The sequence below is a fragment of the Somniosus microcephalus genome, chromosome 13, assembly GCF_052327205.1.
Source record: "Somniosus microcephalus isolate GS21.2 chromosome 13, FLI_Smic_1.0, whole genome shotgun sequence".
NCBI classification, from domain to species: domain Eukaryota; kingdom Metazoa; phylum Chordata; class Chondrichthyes; order Squaliformes; family Somniosidae; genus Somniosus; species Somniosus microcephalus.
The window spans coordinates 70,084,115-70,099,435 of record NC_140999.1 but is presented as its reverse complement, the minus strand read 5'-3'; the positions used below and the strand labels follow the sequence as shown (position 1 = coordinate 70,099,435).

General features: G+C 52.6%; 1 protein-coding gene across 14 annotated transcripts in view; it reads left to right on the top strand.

Annotated features, from left to right (window-relative positions):
- eps15l1a (epidermal growth factor receptor pathway substrate 15-like 1a) overlaps positions 1-15,321 on the top strand; it is a 504,393-nt gene that overhangs the window by 443,128 nt on the left and 45,944 nt on the right. For 11 of the 14 annotated variants that reach the window (XM_086004995.1, XM_086004999.1, XM_086004998.1 and 8 more), the window contains one exon: positions 14,317-14,522. The exons of 1 other annotated variant lie outside the window; for it this stretch is intronic. In XM_086004995.1, coding sequence (XP_085861121.1) covers positions 14,317-14,522 — 206 coding nt within the window. The remainder of the gene's footprint in view (positions 1-14,316; positions 14,523-15,321) is intronic. 2 more of the 14 variants (XM_086005002.1, XM_086005001.1) reach the window with 2 other exon arrangements.

Sequence of the window (15,321 nt, the reverse complement as noted above, 5' to 3'; positions counted from 1 at the left end):
CGTCTCTCTCCTTCCCCCCCAGTCGCTCTCTCTTCCCCCCCCAGTCGCTCTCTCTTCCCCCCCCAGTCGCTCTCTCTTCCCCCCCAGTCGCTCTCTCTTCCCCCCCAGTTCGCTCTCTCTTCCCCCCCAGTCGCTCTCTCTTCCCCCCCAGTCGCTCTCTCTTCCCCCCAGTCGCTCTCTCTTCCCCCCCAGTCGCTCTCTCTTCCCCCCCCAGTCGCTCTCTCTCTTCCCCCCAGTCGCTCTCTCTTCCCCCCCCAGTCGCTCTCTCTTCCCCCCCCAGTCGCTCTCCTTCTTCCCCCCCCAGTCGCTCTCTCTTCCCCCCCAGTCGCTCTCTCTTCCCCCCCAGTCGCTCTCTCTTCCCCCCCAGTCGCTCTCTCTTCCCCCCCCAGTCGCTCTCTCTTCCCCCCCAGTCGCTCTCTCTTCCCCCCCAGTCGCTCTCTCTTCCCCCCCAGTCGCGCTCTTCCAGTCGCGCTCTCTTCCCCCCCAGTCGCGCTCTCTTCCCCCCCAGTCGCGCTCTCTTCCCCCCCCAGTCGCGCTCTCTTCCCCCCCCAGTCGGCGCTCTTCTTCTCCCCCCCAGTCGCGCTCCTCCCTTCCCCCCCCAGTCCGCGCTCCCTTCCCCCCCAGTCCGCGCTCCCTTCCCCCCCCAGTCGCGCTCCCTTCCCCCCCAGTCGCTCGCTCTCTTCCCCCCCCAGTCGCGCTCTCTCTTTTCCCCCTCCCCCCCCAGTCGCGCTCTCTCTCTCTTCCAACAACAACATGCCCTCAAAAAAGCCTCGGCACCGCCGGGCACTCCAGCTAGTAATGTATATATAATAAAGGCAACAGCGGGTTCCCAACTGCACAGCCAGCCAGCCAGCCTGCAGTGACCAGAACGTGTGCTCTGGAGCCAGTCTGAGTGCATTGATGAGGTTTGCAGGCCTGCTTAGAGTTAATTCAAGCATACTCTGAATCACCAGATACAGACTGCCTCAACCTGGTCTGGAACCATTTTCACCACAGGATCCCTCAACCTCACCAAGAGGTAAATATAAAGAGGGATATGGCTCGGCCTATTAATTCAAACACAAACCAGCAGTGGCCCACAAAGGAGTTTTACTTCTACATTTTACACTGCAATCCACATCGGAAGCTAAATGAGGTGGTTACATAAGAACATAAGAAATAGGAGCTAGAGTAGGCCAATCGGCCCCCTCGAGCCTGCTCCGCCATTCAATAAGATCATGGCTGATCTGATCCTAACCGCCAATCCACTATGACACAGGACTATCTCCTGAATCTAACAGAATTAGACACACGAAACAGGAGCAGGATCAGGCTACATGGCCCCTGGGCCCGCTCCGCTACCCACAGGGCCATGACCGATCCGAACCTAGACTCATGTCCAAATTCCTGCCCGCTCCCCGTAACCCTTAATTCCCTTTTCTTCTAGGAAACTGTCTATTTCTGTTTTAAATTTATGTAATGATGTAGCTTCGACAGCTTTTTGGGGCAGCATATTCCATGGACCTACCACCCTCTGTTCTCGTACCTCTTGCAGCATGGGAAGGGGCTTTTATATTACTGCCCATGTTTTGGCAGAGCACCTTACCTTGCAATGCATGCTGTCGGTCTACCCATGAATCGGCATCAAATTACAGTTGATCGCAGTCACATTGCTGATAGAGCAACCTTCTTGCCAGCCGCAGTTGGACCGTTTTTTGGGGGTGGCAGGACGGAAGGTTAGACGGGTTTTGGGGAGGAGTGTTAGACGGGTTTTGGGGAGGAGGGTTAGACGGGTTTTGGGGAGGAGGGTTAGACGGGTTTGGGGTGGGGGGGTTAGACGGGTTTGGGATGGGGGGTGTTAGATGGGTTTGGGGCGGGGGGGTTGAAGAGTTTGGGGGGGTTAGGTGGATTGGGGGAGGGGAGTTGAACGGGTTTGGGGCAGAACTTGCAGAGTTTTGGGGGGTTTAGACAAGTTTGGGGGCGGGGGAATTGATGGATTTGGGGGAGCAAGGTTAGGTGGGTTTGGGGTGGGGGACTTGAAGGGTTTGAGGCAGGGGGGTTAAATGGGTTTGGGGAGGGAGTTAGGCGGGTTGGAGTAGGGTGGGTTTGGGGGTGGGGGGTTAGGCGGGTTGGGGGGTTAGGTGGGTTTGGGGGTGGGAAGGGGTTAGGCGGATTTGGGGGTGGGGGGTGACGTAAGAAAACTACTAGGCACTTGGTCTAAGCGTTAAACAAAGCTTTAATCAACTGTTTTACAACATGGAGGTCTAGCTGGGCCCGTGCCCAAGTATTTATACTCTCCCTGGACAGCGCCACCCGCAGGCCGCTCAGCATCACTTCACAAGTCTTTCTTCCATGAATGACCGATTCATGTTAGGCGGGTTTGGGGTGGGGGGGGGTTAGGCGGGTTTGGGGGTGGGGGGGGTTAGGCGGGTTTGGAGGTGGGGGGGTTAGGCGGGTTTGGGGGTGGGGGGGTTAGGCGGGTTTGGGGGTGGGGGGGTTAGGCGGGTTTGGGTGTGGGGAGGGGTTAGGCGGGTTTGGGGGTGGGGGGGTTAGGCGGGTTTGGGGGTGGGGGGGTTAGGCGGGTTTGGGTGTGGGGAGGGGTTAGGCGGGTTTGGGGGTGGGGGGGGTTTTGGGGGTGGGGGGGTTAGGCGGGTTTGGGGGTGGGGGGGTTAGGCAGGTTTGGGGTTTAGGTGGGTTTGGGGGTGGGGAGGGTTAGGCGGGTTTGGGGGTGGGGAGGGTTAGGCGGGTTTGGGGTTTAGGTGGGTTTGGGGGTGGGGAGGGTTAGGCGGGTTTGGGTGTGGGGGGGGTTAGGCGGGTTTGGGGTTTAGGTGGGTTTGGGGGTGGGGAGGGTTAGGCGGGTTTGGGGGTGGGGGGGGTTTTGGGGGTGGGGGGGTTAGGCGGGTTTGGGGGTGGGGGGGTTAGGCAGGTTTGGGGTTTAGGTGGGTTTGGGGGTGGGGAGGGTTAGGCGGGTTTGGGGTTTAGGTGGGTTTGGGGGTGGGGAGGGTTAGGCGGGTTTGGGGGTGGGGAGGGTTAGGCGGGTTTGGGGGTGGGGAGGGTTAGGCGGGTTTGGGGTTTAGGTGGGTTTGGGGGTGGGGAGGGTTAGGCGGGTTTGGGTGTGGGGGGGGTTAGGCGGGTTTGGGGTTTAGGTGGGTTTGGGGGTGGGGAGGGTTAGGCGGGTTTGGGGGTGGGGGGGGTTTTGGGGGTGGGGGGGTTAGGCGGGTTTGGGGGTGGGGGGGTTAGGCAGGTTTGGGGTTTAGGTGGGTTTGGGGGTGGGGAGGGTTAGGCGGGTTTGGGGTTTAGGTGGGTTTGGGGGTGGGGAGGGTTAGGCGGGTTTGGGGGTGGGGGGGGTTTTGGGGGTGGGGGGGTTAGGCGGGTTTGGGGGTGGGGAGGGTTAGGCGGGTTTGGGGGTGGGGGGGTTAGGCGGGTTTGGGGGTGGGGAGGGTTAGGCGGGTTTGGGGGTGGGGAGGGTTAGGCGGGTTTGGGGGTGGGGGGGGTTAGGCGGGTTTGGGGGTGGGGGGGTTAGGCGGGTTTGGGTGTGGGGGGGTTTGGCGGTGGGGAGGGTTAGGCGGGTTTGGGTGTGGGGGGGGGTTAGGCGGGTTTGGGGTTTAGGTGGGTTTGGGGGTGGGGGAGTTAGGCGGGTTTGGGGGTGGGGGGTTAGGCGGGTTTGGGGGTGGGGGGGTTAGGCGGGTTTGGGTGTGTGGAGGGGTTAGGCGGGTTTGGGGGTGGGGGGGTTAGGCGGGTTTGGCGGTGGGGGGGTTAGGCGGGTTTGGCGGTGGGGGGGTTAGGCGGGTTTGGGGGTGGGGGGGTTAGGCGGGTTTGGGGGTTTGGGGTTTAGGCAGGTTTGGGGGTGGGGGGGGTTAGGCGGGTTTGGGGGTGGGGGGTTTAGGCGGGTTTGGGGGTGGGGGGGTTAGGCGGGTTTGGGGGTGGGGGGGTTAGGCGGGTTTGGGGGTGTGGAGGGGTTAGGCGGGTTTGGGGGTAGGAGGGGTTAGGCGGGTTTGGGGGTGGGGAGGTTAGGCGGGTTTGGGGGTGGGGGGGTTAGGCGGGTTTGGGGGTGGGGGGGTTAGGCGGGTTTGGGGGTGGGGGGGTTAGGCGGGTTTGGGGGTGGGGGGTTAGGCGGGTTTGGGGGTGGGGGGGTTAGGCGGGGTTTGGGGGTGGGGGGGTTAGGCGGGGTTTGGGTGTGGGGGGGGTTAGGCGGGTTTGGCGGTGGGGGGGTTAGGCGGGTTTGGGGTTTAGGTGGGTTTGGGGGTGGGGAGGGTTAGGCGGGTTTGGGGGTGGGGAGGGTTAGGCGGGTTTGGGGGTGGGGGGGTTAGGCGGGTTTGGGGGTGGGGAGGGTTAGGCGGGTTTGGGGGTGGGGAGGGTTAGGCGGGTTTGGGGGTGGGGAGGGTTAGGCGGGTTTGGGGGTGGGGGGGGGTTAGGCGGGTTTGGGGGTGGGGGGGTTAGGCGGGTTTGGGTGTGGGGGGGTTTGGCGGTGGGGAGGGTTAGGCGGGTTTGGGTGTGGGGGGGGGTTAGGCGGGTTTGGGGTTTAGGTGGGTTTGGGGGTGGGGGAGTTAGGCGGGTTTGGGGGTGGGGGGTTAGGCGGGTTTGGGGGTGGGGGGGTTAGGCGGGTTTGGGTGTGTGGAGGGGTTAGGCGGGTTTGGGGGTAGGGGGGGTTAGGCGGGTTTGGGGGTGGGGGGGTTAGGCGGGTTTGGCGGTGGGGGGGTTAGGCGGGTTTGGGGGTGGGGGGGTTAGGCGGGTTTGGGGGTGGGGGGGTTAGGCGGGTTTGGGGGTGGGGGGGTTAGGCGGGTTTGGGGGTTTGGGGTTTAGGCGGGTTTGGGGGTGGGGGGGGTTAGGCGGGTTTGGGGGTGGGGGGGTTAGGCGGGTTTGGGGGTGTGGAGGGGTTAGGCGGGTTTGGGGGTAGGGGGGGTTAGGCGGGTTTGGGGGTGGGGAGGTTAGGCGGGTTTGGGGGTAGGGGGGGTTAGGCGGGTGGGGGGGGTTAGGCGGGTTTGGGGGTGGGGGGTTAGGCGGGTTTGGGGGTGGGGGGGTTAGGCGGGTTTGGGGGTGGGGGGGTTAGGCGGGTTTGGGTGTGGGGGGGTTAGGCGGGTTTGGGGTTTAGGTGGGTTTGGGGGTGGGGGAGTTAGGCGGGTTTGGGGGTGGGGGGGTTAGGCGGGTTTGGGTGTGGGGGGGGTTAGGCGGGTTTGGGGTTTAGGTGGGTTTGGGGGTGGGGGAGTTAGGCGGGTTTGGGGGTGGGGGGTGTTAGGCGGGTTTGGGGTTTAGGTGGGTTTGGGGGGTGGGGGAGTTAGGCGGGTTTGGGGGTGGGGGGGTTAGGCGGGTTTGGGGGTGGGGGGGTTAGGCGGGTTTGGGGGTGGGGGGGTTAGGCGGGTTTGGGGGTGGGGGGGTTAGGCGGGTTTGGGGGTGGGGGGGTTAGGCGGGTTTGGCGGTGGGGGGGTTAGGCGGGTTTGGGGGTGGGGGGTGTTAGGCGGGTTTGGGGGTGGGGGGTAAGGCGGGTTTGGGGGTGGGGGGGTGTTAGGCGGGTTTGGCGGTGGGGGGGTTAGGCGGGTTTGGGGGTGGGGGGGTTAGGCGGGTTTGGGGGTGGGGGGGTTAGGCGGGTTTGGCGGTGGGGGGGTTAGGCGGGTTTGGGGGTGGGGGGGTTAGGCGGGTTTGGGTGTGGGGGGGTTTGGCGGTGGGGAGGTTAGGCGGGTTTGGGGGTGGGGTGGTTAGGCGGGTTTGGGGGGTGGGGGGTTAGGCGGGTTTGGGGGTGGGGGCAAGATCAGCTTTACCTTTGGCCACCAGCACCACTGGAACAGGCAGCCGAAGGTGATTATAAAAATGGCTGGTTGGTAATTTCTCAAAAGGCGCTTTTTCCATATGCTGCTTATTCACTTGTACTTATTTTGTAAATGATTTTTCTTTTTCCTCTTGGTGCATGATATACGTGCTGGGAGTAGAATACTTTCCCACTTGTTTGCCTTTGTGTCAGGGATAGTACAGGTTAGATGCAGAGTAAAGTTTCCACTACTGTGACTTAGATAAGGGAGAGCCAGTGGATGTGGTGTATTTGGACTTTCAGAAGGCTTTCGATAAGGTCCCACATAAGAGACTAGCGTGTAAAGTTAAAGGACATGGAATTGGGCATAAGGTACTGACTTGGATAGAAAACTGGTTGGCAGACAGGAAGCAAAGAGTTGGAATAAACGGGTCTTTTTCCGAGTGGCAGGCAGTGACTAGTGGGGTACCGCAGGGATCGGTGCTAGGACCCCAGCTATTCACAATATATATTAATGATCTAGACGAAGGAACTAGATGTAATATCTCCAAGTTTGCAGACGACACAAAGCTGGGTGGGCATGTGTGCTGTGAGGAGGATGCCGAGAAACTCCAGTATGATTTGGACAGGTTAGGTGATTGGGCAGATGTATGGCAGATGCAGTATAATATGGATAAATGCGAGGTTATCCACTTTGGTGGCAAAAACAGGGAGGCAGATTATTATCTGAACGGCAATAGATTGGAAAAAGGGGAAGTGCAACGAGACCTGGGTGTCCTTGTGCACCAGTCGCTGAAGGTAAGCATGCAGGTGCAGCAGGCGGTTAAGAAGGCAAATGGTATGTTGGCCTTCATAGCGAGAGGATTCGAGTACAGGAGCAAGGATGTCTTGCTGCAGTTGTACAGGGCCTTGGTGAGACCACACCTTGAGTATTGTGTGCTGTTTTGGTCACCTTATCTGAGGAAGGATGTTCTTGCCATGGAAGGAGTGCAGCGAAGATTCACCAGACTGATACCTGGGATGGCAGGAATGACGTATGAAGAGAGATTGGGTCGATTAGGCTTCTATTCGCTAGAGTTTAGAAGAATGAGAGGGGATCTCATTGAAACTTATAAAATTCTAACAGGACTAGACAGACTAGATGGAGGAAGGCTGTTCCCGATGGCGGGGGAGTCCAGAACCAGGGGGTCACAGTCTAAGGATAAGGGGTAAGCCATTTAGGACAGAGATGAGGAGGAATTTCTTCACCCAGAGAGTAGTGAACCTGTGGAATTCTCTACCACAGAAGACAGTTGAGGCCAATTCATTAAATATATTCAAGAAGGAGTTAGATATATTTCTTAAGGCTAAGGGGATCAAGGGATATGGGGAGAAAGCAGGGACAGGGTACTGAATTTGGATGATCAGCCATGATCGCATTGAATGGCGGAGCAGGCTCGAGGGGCTGAATGGCCTACTCCTGCTCCTATCTTCTATGTTTCTATATGCCTTAAACTGCAGCCTTGCAGGAGTATCCCTTACTCTACACTGACATTTCCCACACCAACCATCATTGTGACCTCTCTGCATGCTTTGTAGTACGACGCTAGGTTGAGAATGTCCAAAATTATTTTGATTGGGACCCTTACTGCCAATAGAGAAGAGATCATCCCATCAGTTTGGGCTGGAATTAAACTCTGACCCTAAAGGTAGAATGGCAGTGTTCCAATTAATTGACCAATCCAACCTTTTAAGCTCCCAAAGTCAGCCACAGAATGACCTACTTTGCTCTGGTTTCTCTTGGCGCTGGTGTGCTCGTTCAGAACAAATCAAAGGCAACATCACAGGTAAGAACACCATTTAATGGCCCTAGCATTTGGTAGAAGACCAAATTTTGGCTCTTTAAGCCACAGAATGATGGTCATTTATCACTTTCACAGTAACTGTCGTCCTTCGTTTCATGTCTGCTGTCTCAGTGATACTGGTTTGCTTTTGAGTAGACCTCGCAGTGTTTTCTGGGCCAAACGTCTATGAAGGTGACACCATGTAGTGCCGTAACCATTGAAGATGAAAACAAAACAACTGTCCAAGTATCTCACATTTCATCCAGCTTTCAGTAAAATGATTCCTTGCAAAAATTCATTGTATACATCATGCTGTGGCCTCTGCTGGAACCAGGGGGATAGTCCAGTTGGACCTGGCTCAAATATCTTCTGGTACATTTCCCAAATTCCTGTCCTGTTGCAACAACGTGTGTATATTGCCTTTAATATAATAAATGTCTCTTGGCACTTCACATAGGAGGGACCAAATCAAGCAGCACTATAATTAGGAAATGTGACCGAATGCATGGTCAGAGTGATGGGCGGGGGTTGGCGAAAATCTACAGGACCTACAGGGCCAACATCCCAGCTCAAATGCCAGGATATGTCAGTTGGAACCTGGAACCTCCGGCGCTGCCAAAGTTTATGAGGTCAGGGGGACATCACTTAATAATTTAAATAACCCAGATGGGTGCACACACTGCTAGGGTCTCATCTCTGGCATCCACATGCTCCTGGAAGGCCCGGAGTTCGGGTTGGGGAGCTGCCTATGTGAGGAGGCTTGAACTGTTCAACAAAAAAAATCATCTTTGTTTGGGGATCCAGTCCCTTACCCCAAGTGGACCCCACTTCTGCTATTCTGCAGGCTTGGTCTCACTTGGCATACCAACCCACTGATGCTTCACCATACTGAAGATGTGGGAGCTCCTGGCTTGGGATTATCAACCCCCACCCATGCCTCTACTTATGCCGCTGGCCTTGTCACCTTCCTGCTGGAGTTGCATTGGGAGTGAACTGAAGGACCACAGATTTTCGGAGTCAGGGTTTGAGACTTTTCAGGGTGGGAAGAGAAGGAGCAAAAGCAGATGGGTTTTAGGGGGAGTTCCATAGGGTAGGATTTAGACAGCTGAAAGCTCTGCCAATGAGTGAGGAGTTCCGAGAGGGGGGATTCACAGGAACCCTATATCAGAGGACCTTACAAGAATGGGCTGAGACCTGGGACCAGAGAGGGTACAGAAGGTAGAGCAGGTTAGGGCAAGATCTTGAAGCAATTTATAAATGAGGACAGGGATTTTGAATTTTGTGTGGTGGAGCCATCGGCCTGTGGAACTCAGGGAGGAGCAGTGATGGTTGAGCAAGTCTAAGTACAGAGCAGGATATGGATGATGGAGTTTTGGATGTTTGTCACTGAGCATGTACCTCCCTTATGGTCATCATTAGCTTGCTGCTGACGGGCAATAATTAGGGTAATTAAAATGTTTCACCTCCTCGAACATATCCACCTCTCCTTTGATTTCACCTCTAATTTACCATGTCTCCCTAAGGTGGTGACTTATGCTAACGTGCACATCTGTGTGCGGCAGGCATGCAGTACCTCATCCAAGAAGCCATTCTTCACGCCTGATCTTGAGTTGTGTTCATCGATACGTTATTGCAAATACAGGAAACTCTCGATTTACTGGCACCTAGATAACCGGAAATCTCGGTTAACCGGCAAAATTCAGAAGTAGGTTCAGGTAAGTTTCACTTCATATTACTGGCCTCTCGATCTGTGGCTGTGCAATCAGGTGTGGCTGCAGCTGTTGCTAAGCAACAGGTACGCTTGGATCTTGTGGCCATTGTTCCCTGCACCTGTTGCTAAGCAAAAGGGTTTGTTGCTGTATACGGAGCTCTCAGCTCTCGTACCTTTTAACTATAGCTCTCGGTCATCTGGACTTATTGATAAACCAGCACCACGCCGGATAAAAAAAAGTTTCCTGTAGTCCCAAACCAGTCATCACAGGTGTACTTTCCAGCACTGTGTGCCGGAGTGAGAAACCTGGCCTGATGGTATGTTCCCCACATTCCCTTCCCACAAACGTTTTGGTGCTGAGGCCAATCATGTGTCCAAGTACTGGCAAGCTGACAACAGACCAGTTACTCAAAAATGTATCCAGTGAGTAGCTGGGCCATGCCGACCAGGAAGGTTTGATTATTGGTTTGTGCTCAACTACCTGATCTCTGCCGGGGCTTGATATGGGTGCTACAATTGCACGTGAATAATGGCTAATTGGACGTGAGGTAATCGCCATCTGTGGAACAGTACCCCCCAGCATGAAGTCAGTGCCTTCCGGAGAGCAGAGAGCAAATTATCAAGAAAAGAACAAACTGTAAATTAAAGATAAATGGGTGCTACTATGTTAAACCAGTATTTGTCATTTGGGAGAAATGATATGTGTGCCCACTGACTGAAACTAATTTCTGTTGTATAAGTTGTACTCTTTGTTGAAACTTTGGTAAAGTTCCCGTGACTTCTGTTGTATAAACGATTGAGAATTCTTTAAAAAAAAGTCTCATGTTGTGACTCACACACCCATACTTATGGTGAGTCTTATAGGAGTTTGTATATAAGCAGTCGTTTTTTTAGTTGTACAACTGCCATTTTGTTTCCTCCCCCCCCCCCCCCCCCCCCTCAAACTGAGTTTCTCCTATTTCCCCTCCTCCTGTTATGAAAGCATTGACTCATTGCTGGGGTACAGTTAAATGGGTGCTGGCTGCCAATACATGTGTGAACCTTGACAGTAAGTATTGATGGACTATTTAGAGGTCATCACAGCTGAGCGTGAAGCCGACATTACTCAATGTCCAGCCATCTGCACTTCCAACCAGAGCATCAAATGTCAATCAGGAGTGGGAACCCGATCTGAAGATTTTCCGCCCTAACTCCGAGGCACCAAGACCAATTTTAAACTTGTTGAGCTATCTGGAGAGCTAGCAGACCCTTTAATCAGCATTAACTATTTGATATTTACAGAGCGAGCTGTAAACTGAGTTTTAAGGTGTCAGAAAGTTACCAAAGAGGCTGTACATACAAATATGGGACCCTGGGTAACTCGCTGTAAATCCATGTTAAACATTAAGGCCTAGAAATTCAGTGGGCTGCGCCACCCCTTAGCGCCTTAAGAGGGTGCTAAGTGGGTCGGAAGCCACTGGCCACGCCTCCCGCTAAATTCAGCGGGATGCTAATGGCGGCGCTAGCCGTTAGCGCTGCGCCGCTACCGATGACCTCATCGGTGTGCGCAGTGCCCCACTAACGCCCCGATCGCGATATTTAGATGCGCCCCCTGCTTTAACGCCGGGCGCTATTTGCGACCGGTTCAGGGGGGCCTACCTGTGGCGGTAGAGGCGCTAATTAAAGGAGAGGTGCGGGGCGGCCATTTTTTTTGCTGGCCACCGGCCAGCACCTCTCCGCGCTGCCGTCCCCGGCCTCCTGTGTTCTCTACATGAATTAAAAGCATGTTTATCATGGTTTTTCACAGAGCGTTGAACCAGTAAATTCTCCTGTATGATGCTCCATAATCGGGTGTCATATCTTAATCTGTTACAGTGTGGATAACTGAGCAAAATCAAAATCTTAACAGAATTTGTTCTTTCATTCTGAATAATTAATACTCCTGTTTTCAATGCGATATTGGGTAAAATGATCTTTTAAAAAAAAAAAATCTGCAGCCAGCATTTCTAGTGTGTTTATGCACAGTTCAAAAGGAGCAGTTTAACCACTTTCACAATGAGATTTTGAAACCACCTCCTGCTTTATAGTTTCTAGCCCATTAGTAGGTAGGTACTATAGTGCCGTTCGACCCCACCCGTGCTGCTTTCATTCACGAAGGAAGTAGTAATGATTCTTTTCTGATCTACAAATATACCGTTTATTAAAGGATTTGTTTAATGTTTTGTGCTATTTCTAGCTTGTGCGGTCTACTCAAATTCAGTCCGAGTTGCAATTAAAAATAGTCCCACAATTGGCGTTTCAGGAGTGTTCCCACTTGTGGTGACATGGGAATATGTTAATGTGTGGTAATATACCACCTTAATTTCCCACTGTGATTGTGATGATTGGCCATGATTATTTTGACCCTGCATCTGTGCCTCCTGTTGGCCACAGATGGAGTTCTGGGGGAACGCAGGACCCACACTCTCTCCTCTCAGCAGATGAGATGACTGGTTTTAAAAGCAACTCTTAAGTGTACTGTCAGCTGCATGTTGCCTGTCTGAATGACTCTTGTTTGGTGATTGAGTTAAAGCGATCAGTCAGTGCACTGTCATGCTTTGTGTGTCGAAGCTGGTGTGGGCTAATGCTTCTATAAAACTTTATTGATCTTTTCTATGTTTTCACTCTGAGACGACAGGATTAGACACAAGGTTATTACAGATGCAAGTGCAGACTGTTTCCTTGGGTTAGCCTCTGTTGACTGTTTTAATCGAGTCTGCCCAACAACTGTTAATTTTTTATTGGGTTTTGCTTCCTTATGTTGCAAGTTTCTCTGAGTGTGCTTCAAAATGAGTCACTCCTGACAAAGCAACCGCAAAGGTGTTATTGAAATGATTGGGAGCTTCCTTTCCTATACAACGGCTCTCATACCATAGAAAATGTCATGGTGCTCTGATTGTGAATAGCAGCTGCCTCCCCAAAAATGGCCGCTAACACCATGCAGCATCGCAGTGCTCACACTTTTTACTGTTTTATTTACTGCCAATTTGCTCCCTCCTGTCCTGAAGGTGTTGACTTTCTGTGGTACAGTTAATTGTATTAGAGCCTGGACAGTGAGTGTTGGCAGGCTGTTCAACTGTAGGGTCTTCATAGCTGAGCACCATCTTGTCTCCGCCCAGCGTCCACACATGCACCCTTCTAGCAGGGGTCGTTGTTTGACCATCAGGTGCAGGGACCGTGTCTTTCTACTCCCCATTCCAGCGAGCATCTATTGCTGCTCTGGCTTAGGTCAGCTGAGTCAGCATTGACAGGCACTGAATGTGGAACTTTCCTGCTCTTTATGGCTCAGCCACTCGCTGGATAAACTTGCTGAGCCATTTGAGGGAGCGGGTTCAGTCCTCGCATTTGCCCGGGAGGAATGCTTCTATTAATTTCTAAAAGTTCCAGAAGAGCGTAGGATTATTTATTAAAGAATTTACTTTCACCCCCCCACTCCATAACACCCACCATTAGAAGGGTGGGCATGGCACTGGCAAGATCGCTCTTGAACTGGCACAGGTATGCACAAGTCGTCCACGATCACTCCCTCCAACTTTCTCCCCCCGCCACCATGATCCCTTTTTCTGGAGGAGCCCCTGGCCTCTGCATGTCGCCTCTCCGAGATGATGTGCCTCAGATAAGCATCTCGGCCCACATCGATTGACGTTCTGCCCCTCCATGCCAAAATGTGTTGATTGCTGATGTGCTGTTCTTCTGTGCCGTCATCTTTTTAAAAAAAAAAAAAACTTCTGTCTGTAAAGAATCCGTAGCTTCCTTTGCCTAAGTGAGGTGTGTGAGGTTCTCATTCTTTTGATGCTACACGTTTTGATTCCAGGAAGTAACTCACTTGGGACGACCTCGCTGATTTCAACACTTTGCCTGAAATATCAGGGCACTGTGTACCCTGCCAGTAATGTAATGCTCTTAAAGGATGGAATCCAGCTGCCCATGTGATGGTGAAACAGATGGAAATGGAAATTGACCCTCTTAACACCTTTCGGTCCTTGCAGATAATTAGCATCTCCAAACTGCATTTTTATTTTGGTTAAATTTGCAAATGTCTACCTTGTGTTTAATCCTTTAAGAACCCAAGCGTGCTCTTGGGGGAAGTGATATGCAGAATGATTTGAGCAATAACATATACCAGTATGTACTGCACCAGGGAATCATGGGTAGGCTGGCCACTCTCGCTCTCTGCTACAGTACAGGTGCAAGTATGTCATTGCCGTTCGATCATACCTTTGTAAATTCTAAACCGCATCCCTACTATTCCAGTTGGCAAGTCGGTACAGAAAGATATTGCAATTTTCAAAATGTTGTCTTGTCAGATTTGGCTGGAAGCAGCATGGTGCAAAATGTAAATCTCGCTTCCAGGCAATCACGATTCAAACTGTAACATTTGGCCGGTTATAACGGCGCATTTTTCTTGGGTATGATCGAATAGGAAATAACATTTCCTGTGGTTCCATTTTCTAAAAGACAGATTAGCCTCTTCACCGTCATTTCAGCAAGGTGCCACCTGGATCACACTGACCTGCTTTCAGCTTTACAGTGTGATTTCCCCGTCCCGCTTGGCTTGTACCAAGAGTAAAGGTTTTCCACGTTTGCATAGCGTTCTCCAACTGGAGTTCCTGCAATGGCCACTCCTATCCTTCCATTAACGCTGCTCTGAGTCAGCGACCAGGAGGTATGCGGAAGCAAGCTGGAGAAAAGATGTCCTGTATACTTACTGTGGCCTCTGCTTGGTGCTTCCCATAGCTAAGATTGGGAGCACAGCAGAGCAGGTGCTTTGAACCTGCATCCCACTACCGCAATGCATTGGAGTGTCAGTGTGCTGCACTGCACAGAAGGAGGCCCTTCGGCCCATCGTGCCTGTGTCGGTTCTTTCAATTGCTTATCCTCAGAATCCTAGCTAAAATGTCTATCAGTAACGCAACTAATCGCAAAAGCCCCCCCCCCCCCCCCAAAAAAGACAAATGACAACCTAGTGCCTTTGGTGAAGGGGTTAAAGGCTGACTTTATCTCCTGGTGGGAAATAATTCTGTTCTTTCTAAACTTTCCAGGTAAAAGTACCCCTGTAAACAGGCCTGGCTCGGCCGACTCTGTCAAGTCCCACGATCCTTTCCAGCCCTTTGGCGCTGATGATGGTGATCCGTTTCAAAGTAAAAAGGGGCTCGGTGACCCATTCAGCGGTAAAGATCCCTTCACGCCTACTTCCTCAAGTAAAACTTCTAAAGACTCTTCTTTGGGTTTTGCAGACTTCAGCTCTGTAAGTTGAGATCAGTGATACTCTCTGTCCACAATCACCCCCTCCCGTCCCCTTCCCCCACTCTGTGCTAGTATGGTCATTCTACTAAAGTCTACAACTGGACGCCTCACCAGCTTCTCTTGCCATTCTTTTGGAAATCATGCTAGCCATTTCTCCATAATAATACTGATCTCTTAAATATCTCTTGCCCTTTCCTCTCTTTCTGTCTAACATAGTGGAGAAAAAAAAATTCTTCTAACCAGTGGCCAACCTTATAATGACAGCTAGCAGCCTTTCCAAAAATAAAATTCTCAAGATGGGCATAGTGGGGGAAAGTAATTCAGTAACCATTGGCAAGGGGCTAACTGATTCCAGCCAGCGTTAAGCTGGATATGATGACTGTTATGACGCTGTCATAGACTGGATTGAAGTGTTTATTTTGGTGCTGTCCAAGGTGACAATCCTTTCCAAATAAACTTCATCCAGGATAGCTGTACCACCAGGGCCTTTGGCCAGCACATACTTTGGTTGGTGGCTGGGTGTTAACATTTCTTTCTTATCCCCCCTCCCCCACCCCGCCCCCCCACCCCCATCTCCCCACCATGCACTACTTGAGACAGTTGACCTGATTCTGCTTCAGTGCAATTGCCTCCTGTAATATTCAGCTGGTGCATGTGAGGCATCGATGATGAATTGGAATTTTTATTAACCTGTGCCAACAGTATCACTACTCAGCTCTCAGTCCTGAGTGTATTGCGCGTGAACTTGGTGTGCACCAGTGTCCTCTCTTTGCATATATTTAAGCTCTTTACAAAGCTAG